This window comes from Salmo trutta, chromosome 9, assembly GCF_901001165.1.
Source record: "Salmo trutta chromosome 9, fSalTru1.1, whole genome shotgun sequence".
Lineage (NCBI taxonomy): Eukaryota > Metazoa > Chordata > Actinopteri > Salmoniformes > Salmonidae > Salmo > Salmo trutta.
The window spans coordinates 23,067,445-23,086,635 of record NC_042965.1 but is presented as its reverse complement, the minus strand read 5'-3'; the positions used below and the strand labels follow the sequence as shown (position 1 = coordinate 23,086,635).

Here is a 19,191-nt window from a genome sequence, read left to right as displayed (position 1 = left end):
TAGCCAATGAGAGGGCAGATATGCATGTAAACTGGCACACCTAAATAGTTTTTTTTGAAAGTGGCCAGAAAGCCACATGCATCAACTTATATCAGTAAGTTGATCAACTAAGCCTCATGTAATTCAACACACTCCTAGAACTCCATACCATAATGGGATAACCTCACATGGACAGATGTTGGCCTGGGTAAATCCTCTCACTTCGCCTCTGACACACCGGCACCACCACAAGCCCTGCTTCGTCAGTGAATTAGGATGTGAATAGTAGATAGCTCTGCTTATGTGGTCGTGCATCATATCAGTTGATCATGGCTAGAATACACAGATCTGAAGGTCAGTTCAAATCAAAGTTTATATGTCACGTGCGCCGAATACAACAGGTGTAGACCTTAGTGAAATGCTTACTTACAGGTTCTAACCAGTAGTGCAAAAAAGGTATTAGGTGAACAATATGTAAGTAAAACAAAAGTAAAAAGACAGGCTATATACAGTAGCGAGGCTGTAAAAGTAGCGAGGCTACGTAGACACTGGTTGGTCGGCCCAATTGAGGTAGTATGTACATGAATGTATAGTTAAAGTGACTATGCGTATATGATAAACAGAGTGTAGCAGCAGCGTAAAAGAGGGGTTGGGTGGGGGGCACACAATGAAAATAGTCCTGGTAGCCATTTGATTACCTGTTCAGGAGTCTTATGGCTTGGGGCTAAAAATTGTTGAGAAGCCTTTTTGTCCTAAACTTGGCACTCTGGTACTGCTTGCCATGCGGTAGTAGAGAGAACAGTCTATGGCTGGGGTCTTTGACAATTTTTAGGGCCTTCTTCTGACACCGCCTGGTGTAGAGGTCCTGGATGGCAGGCAGCTTAGCCCCAGTGATGTACTGGGCCGTACGCACTACCCTCTGTAGTGCCTTGCGGTCAGAGGCTGAGCAATTGCTGTACCAGGCAGTGATGCAACCAGCCAGGATGTTGCAGCTGTAGAACCTTTTGAGGATCTCAGGAGAGAGACTTCTAAGTGAGAGACTTCTTTCTCAGGCTAAACTAAACAGTTGTAGATGCCATACTATGTCCCAGAGAAGGGATGTGGCTATATGATGTAGGACCTAGTTTCTTCTCCCTTACCTGGTTGCCTCAGCAACACTGTATTTCATCTGTTGAAGTTAGTCTGTGTTTAGTTGCCAAATCAGGTGTAAAAGGAGAGGTGATTTGAGTTGTTGAATAACGATGTATTAATCTAGTGAACCGAGAGTTAGGGCTGGGTGATATGGCGTAAAACTCATATCTCAATGTTTTTCAAACTTATGGGTGATTAACAAATATATCTAGATAAATGTTTTCTCTAAGCTTAGTTTATTGCTGACCATTTTAAATGCAGTGTATTTTACATTTACAACAACTGTACAACAAATGAATTCAGAGCTTGTGTAATTATACCTCGGCGGAATATATGCCTTCCACAACCATAAGACCCACTACTAATTTAATATTTTATCGAAATAGTTGTACCTGCTTTTTTTGTAATCACTGATCTTGCTTTCAGGTCCGTCTATAAAAATGCAATTTTTGTAACAAATTTAACCAGAACCATGAATAATGCACATTCACGAATAATCTCTGAAACTGGAAACACTTATCTCCCTCACTAGCTTTAAGCACCAGCTGTCAGAGCAGCTCACAGATCACTGCACCTGTACATAGCCCATCTAGAATTTAGCCTAAACAACTACCTCTTCCCCTACTGTATTTATTTATTTTGCTCCTTTGCACCCCATTATTTCTATTTCTACTTTGCACTTTCTTCCACTACAAATCTACCATTCCAGTGTTTTACTTGCTATATTTTATTTACTTTGCCACCATGGCCTTTTTTGCCTTTACCTCCCTTCTCACCTCATTTGCTCACATTGTATATAGACTTATTTTTGTACTGTATTATTGACTGTATATTTGTTTTACCCCATGTGTAACTCTGTGTTGTTGTATGTGTCAAACTGCTTTGCTTAATCTTGGCCAGGTCGCAATTGTAAACGAGAACTTGTTCTCAAGTTGCCTACCTGGTTAAATGAAGGTGAAATAAAAAATGTAGCAGGCATTAGTACCGGTCTCATAAACGATCTCTCAAGCACAAGCCCACATGCTAGTGAGTAGCCAGCTAATATTTATATTTCATGTTTAGCCAGCTTGGATCTAGGTATAATTTCACAAGCTCTGAATTCAGCTAACAAGGCAAAACAGTTAAATTGTTATGAACACAACCTTCTGTCTCCAATTGTTTGAACAGCATGCTAGCCTTTCCACTTTGTTCAGATGTTGAAATCAAGTGGCCTACCTTCTCAGAATGAGAACGATTTGCCAATCCCTTATATAATTGTTTTATTCTTATTGCACATTTTATAGAAGACTAAACAGCTTGTAAAACAATCTTTATTTGACTAAAATTCTGCTAGCGATATATGGTACCGTAATGCGCACGTGACATTGAGCATTTAATTTTTTCAGAATGAATGTTCATTGGTACATCCATTTTAGTAGTCTGCTCTGCTCGAAATTTGAGTTTAAACATAACATTTTGAACCATATCCTGTTTAACTTCTCTATTACAGTAAAATAATATCTCCATGTGTTTGTGTCCATATGACAGATTTCTGTTTAACTAAACCTCAAATGCAAAGAGCGTGTTGAAACCGTTTGTCAGAGCGGAACAAGTGATCCCTCGTCTTTGTTGTTGTGAGGGGCTTGTGAGAAGTTTCACTCTCGTTAAAATCGGTCCAAATTAAGCTTAATGCATGTCTATGCGCTTGTTGCTTATTTTGAACCTAAACTTGTCGCCTGCCGTCCCGTGTTTGGGACGACTCCCATTGTCAGGGCGGAGACATGAGCATATCGTCATTATATACAGATCTCTGGTGTAAATGGGAAGGTGCACAGAAGGTGAGAACGAGACCAGACCAAAAAGACATGAGAACCAGCGGCCATAAACACTCATAAAAATAAAATATAAGAAAAACCTTGATTCTGCGATACAGGCATTTGGAATATCGCGCAAAAACATGAATTCGAGCCCATACGATAGTTTTACACCTGTCTGCACACAAGGTGGTTGTTTTGTCTTTGCATTCAATGACAGGATGATGGCAGCATTCACTTTTCTGTTGCAAGAGGTACTATAGGCTTAGTTGATAAACTAAGACAGTGGCCCAGTTTTGTGATTTAGTTATGGGCAATTCCATGGTAACGGAAATACTCTGAGACACGGTTTGTTCACTTTAAAATGTATTCCAAACAAAAACGATTGATAAACCAAAGTTTAACCAACCATTCAACTCTATGCAGAAGGACTACTTTTAAGAATTTACACCACATTTACAGGAGTTGTATGGTTTTTAAACTTTGGAATTATTGTTTGGCATGTATTTTAAAGAGATGAGACTCAATGTAATTCTGTTGCCATGGAATTGCCCTTATCCTCCTGCTATCTTTGAAAACTAGGTTACTGCTTATTGACCTCTCAGATGTGACTTCACTTGTAGCTGTTAAAAATACATGTTTTCCAAAGCGCCCTCATCTGTTAACAGATTTTATTCCTGGGTGAGAATTCCAGCTGAACAACCTACCAAGTCCCTGACTGTTTTATATTTGAATTGGAAAAGTCTTTATTTTCGTTGGGAAATGGCACTTAAGTAGAGCTATTCAATGGATTAAAGATGGTTCTTGTACTTCTAAGTTGTTTGATAGTTGGCATAATGCAAGATGAAAGAAAAACAAATGAAATGTGATGAGGTGTGAGCCTTGTGTGGAATGTTATGTCAAACATGTTAATGTGCTAGGGTGGGGCTTAAAGAAATATCCATGTATATGCCTAGATATCTGAGGTTATTTGAGGATTACCATTTCTCTCTGCCAAGCATTTTATCTCTTGGTTTTATTAGACTGTGATTACACTTTAACCTTCATGGCAAAGCCTAAGCTAACATTATTTTCCAGTCCAGGAATTCACTCAGGGAGGCTTTGCTTGCCCAGCTTTGCTATCATCTCTTTCGGTCTTGCTCTCTTGGCCTAATTTCTGCCTACTCTGTTATTATTTAGTTCCTCGTTGCCTGTGTATGAGGAAGTACACAATAGCCAGTGTAGGCCTAATTCTGGTGGTGGAACAAAGGAATGATACAGCTGAGCTATGCTCATTGCTCAACTCTAGATAATTGGCGCCCATGCTGGCACATGTCTGCTGAATGTCAGCCTGGTTGTGTGTCAGAGGGATGGGGAAGGAGGGTTAGTCTGATCTGTCATATGGCTCCTCTCTCTGGCTATACTATGCTGCTGTAGAACCTTAGGGGACGTCCCAAATGGCACCCTATTCCCTATATAGTGCACTACTTTTGACCAGGGCCCATAGGGTGCCATTTGGGATGCATGCTTAGTCTGACTGAGGCTGAGCCTCACATCTGGGAGGGGAATGTGTAAAGGGCTCAGTCACACATGCAATCAATCTGTCTTGCAGAGTAGCAGCCACAGCTAGGGGACAGGACGTTCAAGGCACCCATGTCTCACAAGCAGTAAACACGTATACATGTGAGCTGCAGCCTTTCTACTTCTCAGCCATGTAGCACCTTGTGAAATGCTGTTTTTTGTTTTGTTTAAAGAATTGTCATTTGAGATGTTATTGGCCTAAAATCCCTGACTGCTTGGTTTGTCTTTTCCCTCTGATTGTGAGTGACAGTTAACAAACTTAAACCCCAACTTTTCTCTCTCCCCCCCCCACTATCCAGATATGTTCAGGCGAGTTGTGCGAGCGAGCAAATTCCGTCATGTCTTTGGCCAGGCGTTGAAGAATGACCAGTGCTACGATGACATCAGAGTGTCGCGGGTCACATGGGACAGCTCGTTCTGCGCCGTCAACCCCAAGTTTGTCGCCATCATCATAGAGGCCAGCGGGGGCGGGGCCTTCCTGGTCCTCCCTCTTAACAAGGTGAGTCAGATTATTGACTATAAAAACTGCATTGCGTAGATCTGTCAGTGGGTTTCGCAAGGAAACTTATGTCAAGCAACAGAGGTTTATACATTCATATGGGCATGTGCTATTGCTGCCTGAGCAGATTTGGGCTTTGGCCTAGTTTGACCTGTCCTTACAACATCTGTGGCTTTGACACACACTTCCCACACACACACACACCTCCCCCTGGGGACATGACGGAGTGTGTGTGTGTGTGTCTGCGTGGCTTTGGCCTTGGCCAGCCCCCCTCCTTCCCAGAGTCAGTTCCAACACACCCTGTTTGCAGGGAACAACCAGGCACGTCACACACAGCGAAATTTACTGCTCAGACTAGAGGTCGACCGATTTTATTTTTTTTTTATTTTTTTTTTATTTTTTTTTTATTTTTTTTTTGCCGATACCGATTATTGGAGGACCATAAGGTCGCCACCGATTATTTCCTCTTTTTTTTTTATATAATGACAATTACAACAATACTGAATGAACACTTATTTTAACTTAATATAATACATCAATAAAATCAATTTAGCCTCAAATAATGAAACATGTTCAATTTGGTTTAAATAATGCAAAAACAAAGTGTTGGAGAAGAAAGTAAAAGTGCAATATGTGCCATGTAAGAAAGCTAACGTTTAAGTTCCTTGCTCAGAACATGAGAACATATGAAAGCTAGTGGTTCCTTTTAACATGAGTCTTCAATATTCCCAGGTAAGAAGTTTTAGGTTGTAGTTATTATATAATTATAGGACTATTTCTCTCTATACGATTTGTATTTCATATACCTTTGACTATTGGATGTTCTTATAGGCACTTTAGTATTGCCAGTGTAACAGTATAGCTTCGGCCCCTCTCCTCGCTCCTACCTGGGCTCGAACCGGGAACACATCGACAACAGCCACCCTCGGAGCAGCGTTACCCATGCAGAGCAAGGGAAAAAACTAGTCCAAGTCTCAGAGCGAGTGACGTTTGAAACGCTATTAGCGTGCACCCGGCTAACTAGCTAGCCATTTCACATCGGTTACACCAGCCTAATCTTGGGAGTTGATAGGCTTGAAGGGGTGGAACGTTCCAACAGGAATCTGTTCCAAAAAACGTAAAGTAAAAGGTTGCCAACCAACAACGCATACAAAGTAGCAACGCATACAAACCTAGCTAACTAGCTGTCGAATAGGCATCAACTCACCACGTAGCTTATTCTTAATGTTTGTCCATAGGCAAACAGACATGTGAGGACAGACATTTTTCGGAATAAACGTGATGAGTGAGAAATGCAATGAAATAGACCACTCCCTACCCGGTATCTTATTCTGCCGCTATACAACTTTGTATGCGTTGTTTTTTGGAAACCTTGTTATTTACGAAGTTTTTGGAATAGATTCCTGTTGGAACGTTCCACAAATTATACCCACCCAGGTTGAAGTCATAAACAGCGCAATGCTTGAAGCACAGCGAAGGGCTGCTGGCAAAACGCACAAAAGTGCTGTTTGAATGAATGCTTACGAGCCTGCTGCTGCCTACCACCGCTCAGACTGCTCTATCAAATCATAGACTTAATTATAATATAATAACACACAGAAATACAAGCCTTGGGTCATTAATATGGTAGAATCTGGAAACTATCATCTCGAAAACAAAAGTTTTTTTCTTTCAGATAAAATACGGAACGGTTCCGTATGTCACTAACGGGTGGCTAAGTCTAAATATTGCTGTTAGGCATTGATGTTTATGGTTAGGTACATTGGTGCAACGACAGTACTTTTTTAGCAAATGCGCTTGTTAAATCAACACCCGTTTGTCGAAGTAGGCTGTGATTCAATGAAAATTAACAGGCACCGCATCGATTATATGCAACGCAGGACACGTTAGATAAACTAGTAATATCATCAACCATGTGATTATGTTAAGATTGATCGTTTTTTATAAGTCTAATGCTAGATAGCAACTTACCTTTGCTTCTTGCTGCCATCGCGTAACAGGTAGTCAGCCTGTTAATCCTTGTGGAGTGCAATGTAAGGCAGGTGGTTAGAGCGTTGGACTGGTAACCGAAGGTTGCAAAAACGAATCCCCCCTGCACAAGGCAGTTAACCCCCGTTTCTAGGCCGTCATTGTAAATAAGAATGTGTTCTTAATCTGACTTGCCTAGTTAAATGAAGGTATAAATAAAATCGGCAAATCGGTGGCCAAATATACCGATTGCCGATTGTTATAAAAACTTGAAATCGGCCCTAATTAATCGTCCATTCCGATTAATCGGTCGACCTCTAGCTCAGACCCACATACATCCAGGGAAATCACACATTGGCCACCTACAAATCCCAACCCTGCAGTTATATTTATTTATTTTTGTGTGTGTGTGTGTGTGTGTTTGAGAGCCTACATATTTCCCTTAGTCATTCATGGGGAGAAAGCAGCAGCATATTGTGTACATATTACATATATTTAGTAGCAGCATCACATAGACATGTTTCAGGTTGTGGACAGACAGGGATTTTTTTGCTGTGAGATTGGATGGATTCTGACAAGCTGGGTTGATTAGCAGTGCAGGCAGCAGTGCATACTGGTGGTGGTCAGTGGGAGAGAGACTGCAGTCTGACTGGCCCAGATGTTGGAGACCGATACTACAGATTCACTATTCTGAAGATCTTAATTAGTGCTATCTTTGTATCAATTCAATGGTTTGTTAGTAACTCAAGTCTGTGTTCACCTCTCCTATATTTTGAACAGAAAGAAAGCAAAAGCCCTGTCAGCTCAGCAGCAGTTGTTTTAATGACCTTAAATTAACCAGCTGTCAAAGATGTACAGTTCATTGTCATTTATCTTCTTTTAGTGACGGACAATACAGTACCATAGAATACTGTAGCATCTAACATCCACATTTTTTGTTATTTGTGCCTGTTGGCTCTTTCCTATATCCTAATTGGCCGGGTGATGTGTGTGTGTGATGGTGTACTCACCGTGGCGACGGTGTAGGAGGATAATATTACTTAAAGGGATACTATGGGATTTTGCTAGTGAAGCCATTTATCTACTTACTCAGAGTCCGATGAACTTGTGGATACCATTTTTATGTATCTGCATTCAGTATGAAAGTTGGAGGTAGTTTCGCGAGCCATTGCTAACTAGTGTTGGTGCATTGATTGGACATCTATGGTAATAACTAGCATAATAGTTCTAGTTTCGCTAGTTAGCCACTGGCGCTAGTTAGTCACTGGGCTGTGGACACCCCTTCAAATTAGTGGATTCGGCTATTTCAGCCACACCCGTTGCTGACAGGTGTATAAAGTTGAGCAGACACCCATGCAATCTCCATAGACAAACATTGGCAGTAGAACGGCCTTACTTCTTCTGAAGATCTTAGTGACATGGCACCATCATAGGATGCCACCTTTCCAAGAAGTCAGTTTGTCAAATTTCTGCCCTGATAGAGCTTCCCCGGTCAACTGTAAGTGCTGTTATTGTGAAGTGACAACGTCTAGGAGCAACAAGTGGTATGCCACACAAGCTCACGGAATGGGACAGCTGAGTGCTGCAGCACGTATAAATCGTCTGTTGCAACACTCACTACTGAGTTTCAAACTGACTCTGGACACAGCGTTGGCACAAGAACTGTTCGTCGGGAGCTTCATGAAGAGGGTTTCCATGGCCGAGCAGCCGTACACAAGCCTAAGCTCACCATGTGCAATGCTAAGTGTCAGCTGTAAATCTCGCCGCCATTGGACTCTGGAGCAGTAGAAATCCCTTCTCTGGAGTGCCAGAGAACGCTACCTGCCCCAATGCATAGTGCCAACTGTAAAGTTTGGTGAAGGAGGAAAAATGGTTTTGGGCTAAGCCCCTTAGTTCCAGTGAAGGGAAATCTTAGCGCTACAGCGTACAATGACATTCTAGATGATCCTGTGCTTCCAGCTTTGTGGCAATAGTTTGCAGAGGGCCCTTTCCTGTTTCATCATGACAATGCCCCCGTGCACAAAGCGAGGTCCATGCAGAAATGGTTTGTCGAGATCGGTGTGGAAGAACTTGACTGGCCTGCACAGAGCCCTGACCTGAACTCCATCGAATGCCTTTGGGATGAATTGGAATGCCGACTGTAAACCAGGCCTAATTCCCCCAACATCAATTCTCTTGTGGCTGTAGCAATATTCTAACTTCTAGTGCAAAGCCTTCCCAGGAGAGTGGAGGCTGTTATAGCAGCAAACTGGGGACCAACTCCATATTAATGCCCATGATTTTGTAATGAGATGTTTGACAAGCAGGTGGCCACAAACTTCGTCGTGTAGTTCGCATGCAGTTTGAAGGAAGTTGCTGAGAGACACAAAAATGGTATCTACGAGTTCATCTGACTAGTGGGAAGTAGAAAAAGGGCTTCATTGCCAAAGTCCCGAAGTATCCCTTTTGGGGTTTTAAAGGGTATTTTTAGAGGAAAGCATCCAAACTGGCTTCAGATATTTGATACAAGCAGGACATGGGACCTAGGAGAACAGGATAGGGTGGGGAGTGTTACAATGCCTTTGGAAGCTAGGCTGTTCCTGATGGATGGCAAAGGCCAGCCAGGCAAGCCTTTTTTTCTTCAGCTTTGCCCTTTTTAACAGCAAGGTTGTTTTCCAGTTAAAATGTCTGTTTTGCATACAGTAAATAAACATACATTTGCTTTTCAGATTTCACTACAGGGAGGACAAACGGTGTTAGTGTCTGAGCAACTGAGATGATTGTGTCCGCTCTCCCTGAGTGAGGTTTCCCAACCCTCACTATAGGCTGGCAGGCTATCTCAGTTATTATAGCGTTGTGTACAACACAAACTAAACCAAAGGCCTCTGGGGACAGGACTTCTCTGTGCTGCTCAGCTCCATATAAGGGCCTTAAAGCTCTCAGACCACTTTGCTCTACCCTCAGCTTGGAGATTAACAGCATTTGGACAGTGTTTGGCCGTAAACAGTTGACTGAACACCCACTCCTGGGGGGTCATGCAGGTTGGCATGCGTTCTCTCTATATTCAGCTATTAATTGGCTACATTAGGTTATGATGTATGAAAAAACGGTATAATGTAATTAAATGCAAGTCATTAGCCTATTCTTGCATTGAATTTCTTTATTTAAAGAATGTCATTTTGAGTTTTTTTTCTCATCAAAATACAACACTGTCTTAAAGGGGCAGACGTTCCAAACGAGACATTGACTGGCTAGCCCCAATGCTAGGTTTCTTTTTGCAGACTATCAACAGTAGCCAGCATATTGCTAGTATGTTCACTATTGAAGGTTTACTTCTGTGAATCACTTTTCCTAAAATAAACTGAGTGGATTTTTTGCTTTGGACGGCTCACGTGTGCTGTGTGAAGGCATCAACTCATGTAGGCCTACTTCTTGACTTGCGGCAGCGTGAATGAACGGCTGATCATATTGTTCATACAAATAGCGTGACTTTTCCGTCTTTAGTCTACAATGGTAGACTGTGACAGAGCAGGTAAATGTTGAACTGGAACACTAAAATGTGCTGAAAAGTTACAGCCAGTAAAAACATGTCGGGCCAGTGACTAATGAGATCCACTGGCATGACATGTTTTTACTGGCCCTAGGCCAGTGGGACATCGTTAATGTCGGACCAAACCCCCCTCATAATTAGTTGAATTAAAGTGTAGAAGGTCAGACACTCGTTGAAGCCAACGGGGTCTCTGGTCTCTAATGTCCCTCAGTAAGCACATTAGGTGTCATAAGTGGTCAGCAGTAGATGTCTGGCTGCAGCAGACGCGTGCACACACAGAGCCTGGTGGTGTTCCTGTATGTCTGGTCCAGCGGGGCCCCAATGTCAGCCAGCCATGGCCTGATATATACAGTAAGTTCTGTCTGTGGTTTTGACAGCCTGTAACCAGAGCAGGCCATTGGTGGCCCGTGTCATTTGACTCTGCTATGGTCTTGGGAAGCGGATCCTCTGGGCTGTCATCACACAGCCATGCACCTTACTCAATACAGCCATGCACCTTACTCAATACAGCCATGCACCTTACTCAATACAGCCATGCACCTTACTCAATACAGCCATGCACCTTACTCAATACAGCCATGCACCTTACTCAATACAGCCATGCACCTTACTCAATACAGCCATGCACCTTACTCAATACAGCCATGCACCTTACTCAATACAGCCATGCACCTTACTCAATACAGCCATGCACCTTACTCAATACAGCCACCGACTGCCTGTCCCGCTCGCAGACCCTGGCTGTGTCTCAGGGATAGACCAATGATTTAAATATACACTGACGGGGGCGATTTTGAAGCCACCGCGCCTCCATTTGGCACTCCCCCACTGTTGTAAAAAATATTTTGGAAGCTATAGAAATGTATTTAATGTCTACATTTTGTTTTTGCTTTCAATTAGACACATTAATGCATACGTTTAAATAATATGTGAGCTAAACATTTTAAAATATAACATTTTCCTTAAAGTATAATTTTTTTTAACTTCTAATGTTACTGTGCCCACTACAACAACAAAAAACTTAAATGCATGTAATTTTGTCCTTAACATTTTAATTGAAATACTGTAGAATTCCATTCATTCCTATGGAGGACTGCTTCTTCTGGGGAGTGCCAATATGGCCGACCAGTGACTTGAAAGCCTATCGTTGGCCAATGCATAGCATCAGCAATTCATAGTTTATATACCTAATTGGGCTAGACTGGCTTTTGATTCTCTGGCTTCTGAGGGATCATTCTACTGTTGGCGTGACCCTGACTCTGTACAGTAAAGCCGTCAATGGCATCAAGATCTGCGCGCGAGTAGAGGGTCAATTCACACACTGTGTAGCGAATGCCAACTAAGTTGTATTTGTATTCGCTATGTAGCCCTTGTGAATTGTTTCTTTTGACTCACCTTATGTCCTACGGGATCAACTACCTACCTGCGCTAAACAGTTGTTAGCTCACGAACGTGAGGAGAGTTGTAGCTAATACACCCGAGCAGTTTATAGAATTCACTTAGTCTCGTTCGTCTACATAACAGTATGCTCTCTTGAAATCGGAGTTCCTTGAGTTTCCCAGCTGTGGCCTGCCTAGGCTATATGCCTACTATGATCGAAATCAACACTGGTAGGCTGCAATTGTTTTCAAATATGTAGCCTATTTGACTGAAACCTTCTTACAGCCCAATACATTTAAACTACTATAGTCTACTTAGCATAGGAAGATCATCATTCCTTTTCTATAAACGACCCATGCAATTTATCTGTTTATTGTACCAGCATTGAACCACGTAGAAGCAAGGGAAAAATAGACTGACTTTATAATTTGACGCCATTGACGCTCGCCGCCCGTCTCGGTTCTCTCATTTACTCCTGTGCATTCTAATTCCAGCGTGTACATGCGCGTAAAAAAAAAATACTTTATTTCAATTTGGCCTTCAGGGTGTGTTCGTAGGACAAAGTCTGCTTTGACTGATGAATTAAAAGTGGACAGAGTGATTGCTTTACGCGCCGAGAGAAGGGCAATTTCCGCAAACTGAGGATTAAAAAAGGCTCCCATGTTTTCAGATCTGCTTACATACTGGCTGGCAGCATGGACTAATCTCCTTTTAATGTTCCATCAACAGGCTATGCTCTAAAACACTAAGAAGAGTTAATATCGTTTCAAATGGCCATTCGTTGTTTTGAAAGATTTGGCTTGTGGCTTTGGTTACCACTGTCAAAATGTAATCTTTCAGAGAAAGGGTAGGTTCAGGCTGCTGTCTCCATACAAGTTTAGAGAACACACATCTCTATGGCAGCGTGGAGAATACTACTCTACAAACAGGAATGTTCCACTGCATTAATTAACACTGCAGTATCAGGGTTTCAGGGTTGTCTAATGCAACTGCAGCCTTTTAAAGTGACTTTGCGCCATAGATTTGGAGACTACTTCCTGATTTTTACAGATGACCTTTCTGATTTGAATGAGGCTATGGAGCTCTAGTTATACTGATCATGGCTTAGCTGAGTGTTTCTTCCTCAACAACACAGGCACTCCCAGTGTGGTGGTCTATCCAAGATAGCGTAGCAGTCAGACGTCGTGTCCCATGTATATATCTTTTTTCTTCGTATATATTTTTAACCTCAATTTCAACATACTCTCCTGCAACCCGCCTCACCCAATGTGGTATGGATCTGCTATTTTCTACACTTTAGAACCGGAACCCCCAACAGAAGCTAGCCAGCTAACTATCTACTAGCTAGTAGTCAGTCAGCCACTGCTAGCGGTCATCAGCTAACCTCAGCCCGGTCAACTCCTGCCAGTCTGCACAGCGCGATTCAACCCAGAGCATATCGGACTGCTTTTTCTCTACCACATCTCATCTCCGGATTCCTACCGCAAGCTCTGAACCGTTACACCGGATCATCGCAGCTAGCTAGCTGCTATCCGAGTGGCTGCTCCTGGCTAACGTCTCTGTCCCAAAGCAAGCACCAGTTAGCCAGGAGCTCGCCCCAAGCTATGCCCACCACCCCGGCTAGCTGAAGAGGTCCATCAGCCAATTTCTTGGGCTACAATACCTATTTTGCCAATTGGCCTGGACCCTTTTAATGCCTACACGGAGCCCTGCTGATCCATCACGACTGGTCTGCCGACGTAACCGTCCGGGAGGGCTACAACAGACTCTTCCGTTGCCATGTCCCTCTAAGGCCTTTCTGCTAGCCTCGGCCCGCTAGCTGTCTGAATTGCCGTGTCTCCAGCTCGCCTAGCTACTCACTGGACCCTATGATCACTCGGCTATGCATGCCTCTCCCTAATGTCAATATTCCTTGTACATTGCGGTTTTGGATAGTGACTTATCTTATTTCACTGAAGAGCCTCCAGCCCTGCTCAATATGCCTTAGCTAGCCCTTTTGTTCCACCTCCCACACATGCGGTGACCTCACCTGGTTTAACTGGTGTCTCTAGAGACACAACCTCTCATCGTCACTCAATGCCTAGGTTTACTTCCACTGTATTCAGATCCTACCATACCCTTGTTTGTACATTATGCCTTGAATCTATTCTTCTGCGCCCAGAAACCTGATCCTTTTACTCTCTGTTCCCGAACGCACTTGACGACCAGTTCTTATAACCTTTAGCCGTACCCTTATCCTACTCCTCCTCTGTTCCTCTGGTGATGTAGAGGTTAATCCAGGCCCAGCAGTGCCTAGCTCCACTCCTATTCCCCAGGCGCTCATTTGTTGACTTATGTAACCGTAAAAGCCTTGGTTTCATGCATGCTAACATTAGAAGCCTCCTCCCTAAGTTTGTTTTATTCACTGCGTTAGCACACTCTGCCAACCCGGATGTCCTAGCCGTGTCTGAATCCTGGCTTAGGAAGGCCACCAAAAATCCAGAAATGTCCATCCCTAACTAAAACATTTGCCGACAAGATAGAACTGCCAAACGGGGCAGAGTTAGCCTGCAGAGTTCTGTCATACTATCCATGTCTGTGCCCAAACAATTTGAGCTTCTACTTTTAAGAATCCACCTTTTCAGAAACAAGTCTCTCACCGTTGCTGCTTGTTATAGACCCCCTTCAGCCCCCAGCTGTGCCCTGGACACCATATGAGAATTGATTGCCCCCCCCCCCATCTATCTTCAGAGCTCGTACTGTTAGGTGACCTAAACTGGGACATGCTTAACATCCCGACCGTCCTACAATCTAAGCTAGATGCCCTCAATCTCACACAAATTATCAATGAACCTACCAGGTATAACCCTAAATCCGTAAACACGGGCACCCTCATAGATATCATCCTGACCAACCTGCCCTCTAAATACACCTCTGCTGTCTTCAACCAGGATCTCAGCCATCACTGCCTCATTGCCTGCGTCCGTAATTGGTCTTCGGTCAAATGACCACCCCTCATCACTGTCAAACGCTCCCTAAAGCACTTCAGTGAGCAGGACTTTGTAAGTGACCTGGCCTGGGTATCCTGGAAGGATATTGACCTCATTCCGTCAGTAGAGGATGCCTGGTTATTCTTTAAAAGTGCCTTCCTCACCATCTTAAATAAGCATGCCCCTTTCAAAAAATATAGAACCAGGAACAGATATAGCCCTTGGTTCACTCCAGACCTGACTGCCCTTGACCAGCACAAACATCCTGTGGCGTACTGCATTAGCATCGAATAGCCCCCGCGATATGCAAGTTAAAAACCAATATACACAGACAGTTTGAAAAAGCTAGCCTTTGCTTTCCTAACAGAAATGTGCATCCTGTAGCACAAACTCCAAGAAGTTCTGGGACACTGTAAAGTCCATGGAGAATAAGAGCACCTCCTCCCCACTACACTGAGGCTAGGAAACACTGTCACCACTGATATATCCATGATAAATGAGAATTTCAAAAGCGTTTTTCTACGGCTGGCCATGCTTACCACCTGGCTACCCCTACCCCAGTCAACAGCCCTGCACCCCCCACAGCAACTTGCCCAAGCCTCCCCTATTTCTCTTTCACCCAAATCCAGATAGCTGATGTTCTGAAAGAGCTGCAAAATCTGGACCCCTACAAATCAGCCGGGCTAGACAATCTGGACCCTCTCTTTATAAAATTATCCTCTGCAATTGTTGCAACCCCTATTACTAGCCTGTTCAACCTCTTTCGTATCGTCTGAGATCCTCAAATTGGAAAGCTGCCGCGTTCATCCCCCTCTTCAAAAGGGGAGACACTCTAGAGTCTAGACCCAAACTGTTGGACATATATCTGTCCTACCCTGCCTTTCTAAGGTCTTCGAAAGCCAAGTTAACAAACAGATCACTGACCATTTCAAGTCCCACCATACCTTCTCCGCTATGCAATCTGGTTTCCGAGCTGGTCATGAGCTGGCCACGCTCAAGGTTCTAAATGATATCATAACCGCCATCGATAAGAGACAATACTGTATTCATCGACCTGGCCAAGGCTTTCGACTCTGTCAATCACCACATTATTATCGGCAGACACAACAGCCTTGGTTTCTCAAATGACTGCCTCGCCTGGTTCACCAACTACTTCTCAGACAGAGTTCAATGTGTCTAATCGGAGGGCCTGTTGTCTAGACCTCTGGCAGTCTCTATGGGGGTGCCACAGGGTTCAATTCTCTGTATACATCAATGATGTTGCTCTTGCTGCTGGTGATTTTCTGATTCACCTCTACGCAGACGACACCATTCTGTATACTTCTGGCCCTTCTTTGGACACTGTGTTAACAAACCTCCAGATGCGCTTCAATGCCATACAACTCTCCTTCCGTGGCCTCCAACTGCTCTTTAATGCTAGTAAAACTAAATGCATGCTCTTCAACCGATCGCTGCCCGCCCGTATAGCATCACTACTCTGGACGGTTCTGACTTATAATATGTGGACAACTACAAATACCTAGGTGTCTGGTTAGACTGTAAACTCTCCTTCCAGACTCACATACATTAAGCATATTCAATCTAGAATCGACTTCCTATTTCACAAAGCCTCCTTCACTCATGCTACCAAACATACCCTCGTAAAAATGACCATCCAACCGATCCTTGACTTCGGCGATGCCATTTACAAAAAGCCTCCAACACTCTTAGACTTCATCCAGTTTGCTATCACAGTGCCATCCGTTTTGTCACCAAAGCACGTACTCCAGCAGGTATATATCACTGGTCACCCCCAAAGCCAATTCCTCATTTAGCTGCCTATCCTTCCAGTTCTCTGCTGCTATTGACTGGAACAAATTGCAAAAATCCCTGAAGCTGGAGACTCATATCTCCCTCACCGACTTTAAGCATCAGCTGTAAGAGCAGCTAACAGATCATTGCACCTGTACATAGCCCATCTGTAAATAGCCCATTCCAACTACCTCATCCCAATATTTATTTTGTTCCTTTGCACCCCAGTATCTCTACTTGCACATTCATCTTCTGCACATCTATCACTCCAGTGTTTAATTGCTAAATATTGTAATTATAATTATTTTGCCACTATGGCTTAGTTATTGCCTTACCTCTTCTTACCTCATTTGTACACACTGTATATAGACTTTTCTATTGTGTTATTGACTGTACGTTTGTTTATTCCATGTGTTTGTGTCACAGTTGTAAATGAGAACTTGTTCTCAACTAGCCTACCTGGTTAAATAAAGGTGAAAATAAAAAAAAAACATCTTAATGGCTCAACCCCTACACACAATGTCAAGCGTAGCCTATAGCCTCATAGCAGGGCACAGGGTTCAGATCAATATGTCTGTCTGACTCTCTCTGCCATGTCTCTTTTGCGCGCACACACACTATAGCCCATGTGAGGGTGGACAGGCCCATCTGCCCATGCTGCGCTGTTCCCAGCCTGTTTGGGCGGCCAGCTGCTCAGAGCCTTTGTCTCTCGCTCACTCCCAGCCAGGCCCTTTGTCACCACAGCATTCGGCCTGCTGAGGGGGGGCTGGATGTGGAACGAGGGTGCTGCTCCTTGAATCCAACCCACAAAATATGGCCCTTCTGTTATGCGCCCTCATTTTATCTTCATATGTTCTACCTCCCTATCCACATCCAGTATTGTTGGTGTTAAGTCCCGAGAACCACAGAAACCCTCCATGTAAGTGTAGGTTTGAGCTTTGACTGAAGGTGTCTTGAGATTTTGCCTTGAGATTCACCCTTCATACTTTCCTTGCACTTGCCTATTATCCTGTTTGTGTGCTTGGACACGTTGGCCTATGCTTGAGCTTGTGGAGCGATGTTTGTGTGTGTGTGTGGCCATAAGGTGCCTGTGGTATTGGTCAGTCAGTATCACAGAGATGAGCTGGGTGTGTCTCTATAGGAGGTGGTTCCTGTGGCAGGCCAAGATAACTCAGCGCCTTGCCTCATTGTTGCTGCCTGCATGTTTGGCTGCATCCTGTCAGGACTGAGAGGGATGTGTGGTGTCAGGTATCTGTCTGAACGCATGTCGTCTTCAACCCTCATGCTTTCAATCTCCTTTCTCTCTCTGCGCCTGACGCAATGTAATATATTCCCTCATTTCCATATGAAGGAAGCCGTGGGAGACTGCATGCTGTAGCAACTGCACTGAGACATTCCTGCTTTGTCCTCTCAATCTGCCTGACCCAACTCTGTAGAAGGGGGGGTCTCAATAAGGGAAAAAAAAGAAAACACAATTTATGATTTTATATTCTCATGCCTTGAAAGCCCTCATTTGAGTCAGTCAAGCATGAAATTGTTGAATTCTTCTTGGTGACTGGCTGGCTCAGTAGCCTCTGTCTTTATTTCCCATGTGTTGATCAGTGTGTTACAATACATTTATTCTGACTGAGGCAGTAGGTTTCTTCTGTTCGTTCTGGGACTCTTTTGGGATAAAAGTACAGCCAGGACACTGTGTGTACGAGGTCATGTTCTAACCCAGTGGTTCAAACTCTTTCTTCACAGTAGAGAGGAAGATCAGATTTGCCTGTGTTTTGTTTGGACCAGACCTCAATCCCTCATTCATCCAGAGCTCACCCTTTTGGCATTAGAGATCCCTGGGTGTGTGTGTGCGTGCGCACACACATGCTCTTCCTCACACACACACACACACACACACACACACCAGGGTTTCCGTTAGTGGTACCTGACAGATTTGACCGGCAGCATTTAAAGTAACTGGACATTTGAGAAATGTACCAGACCCATGTGCATTGGGTGTGTAATCTAATTTGAGCATCCACCCACAGTGCTCAGAATGACAAATCACATTTACATTATGGTAATTCATCTTAACATGCTACTCGAGGATGCAACGGCGTGCTTCCTTCTTACCGAATTCCGATGTGCACTTTGAAGATGGTAAAGCTGTTCCTTTACTCCTCAGCCAACAAGACAAGTAGCGAACAGCAAAATCACTAGCCTATGTCAATCTACTGTCCCCTATAGTAGAAAAGTATACCTATTCTACTGGTCAGCTTGTCGTTCTATGCAAGAAAGAAATGGCCAATTCCAAACAGACTCTGGGACAGTTGTGGGACTATGGATCCCAAATTCATAGAACCATTAGGCTACATTGTTATAAGTAGTGAGGCTGATGCAACCGATCAGAACATTTAGCTTAAAATGTTGATAAACTATAAGCGCAGTAATGTGCACAAGAGGCAGTAAGTTATACTCGAATGTTCGTTCCGTAATGCAATTAGCAGGGAAAAAAGCACCCGGCACGTGATGGAGATGAAAATTTCCGTTGCCGCAACGTTTCTATGGTCTGGTTTTCACTAGGCTACTTCGAAGCAAGGTAAGACATGCCTC

General features: G+C 43.6%; 1 protein-coding gene across 4 annotated transcripts in view; it reads left to right on the top strand.

Annotated features, from left to right (window-relative positions):
- Window positions 1-19,191, top strand: part of LOC115200214 (coronin-1C-A) — a 64,822-nt gene that overhangs the window by 27,117 nt on the left and 18,514 nt on the right. For 3 of the 4 annotated variants that reach the window (XR_003879491.1, XM_029763075.1, XM_029763076.1), the window contains exon 2: window positions 4,763-4,962. Coding sequence is in view for 3 of the 4 variants with exons in the window: in XM_029763075.1 (XP_029618935.1) it covers window positions 4,763-4,962 (200 nt within the window). In the remaining variant the exon portion in view is untranslated. Of the gene's footprint in view, window positions 1-4,494; window positions 4,566-4,762; window positions 4,963-19,191 lie in introns of all 4 variants that reach the window. The other variant, XM_029763077.1, reaches the window with a different exon arrangement.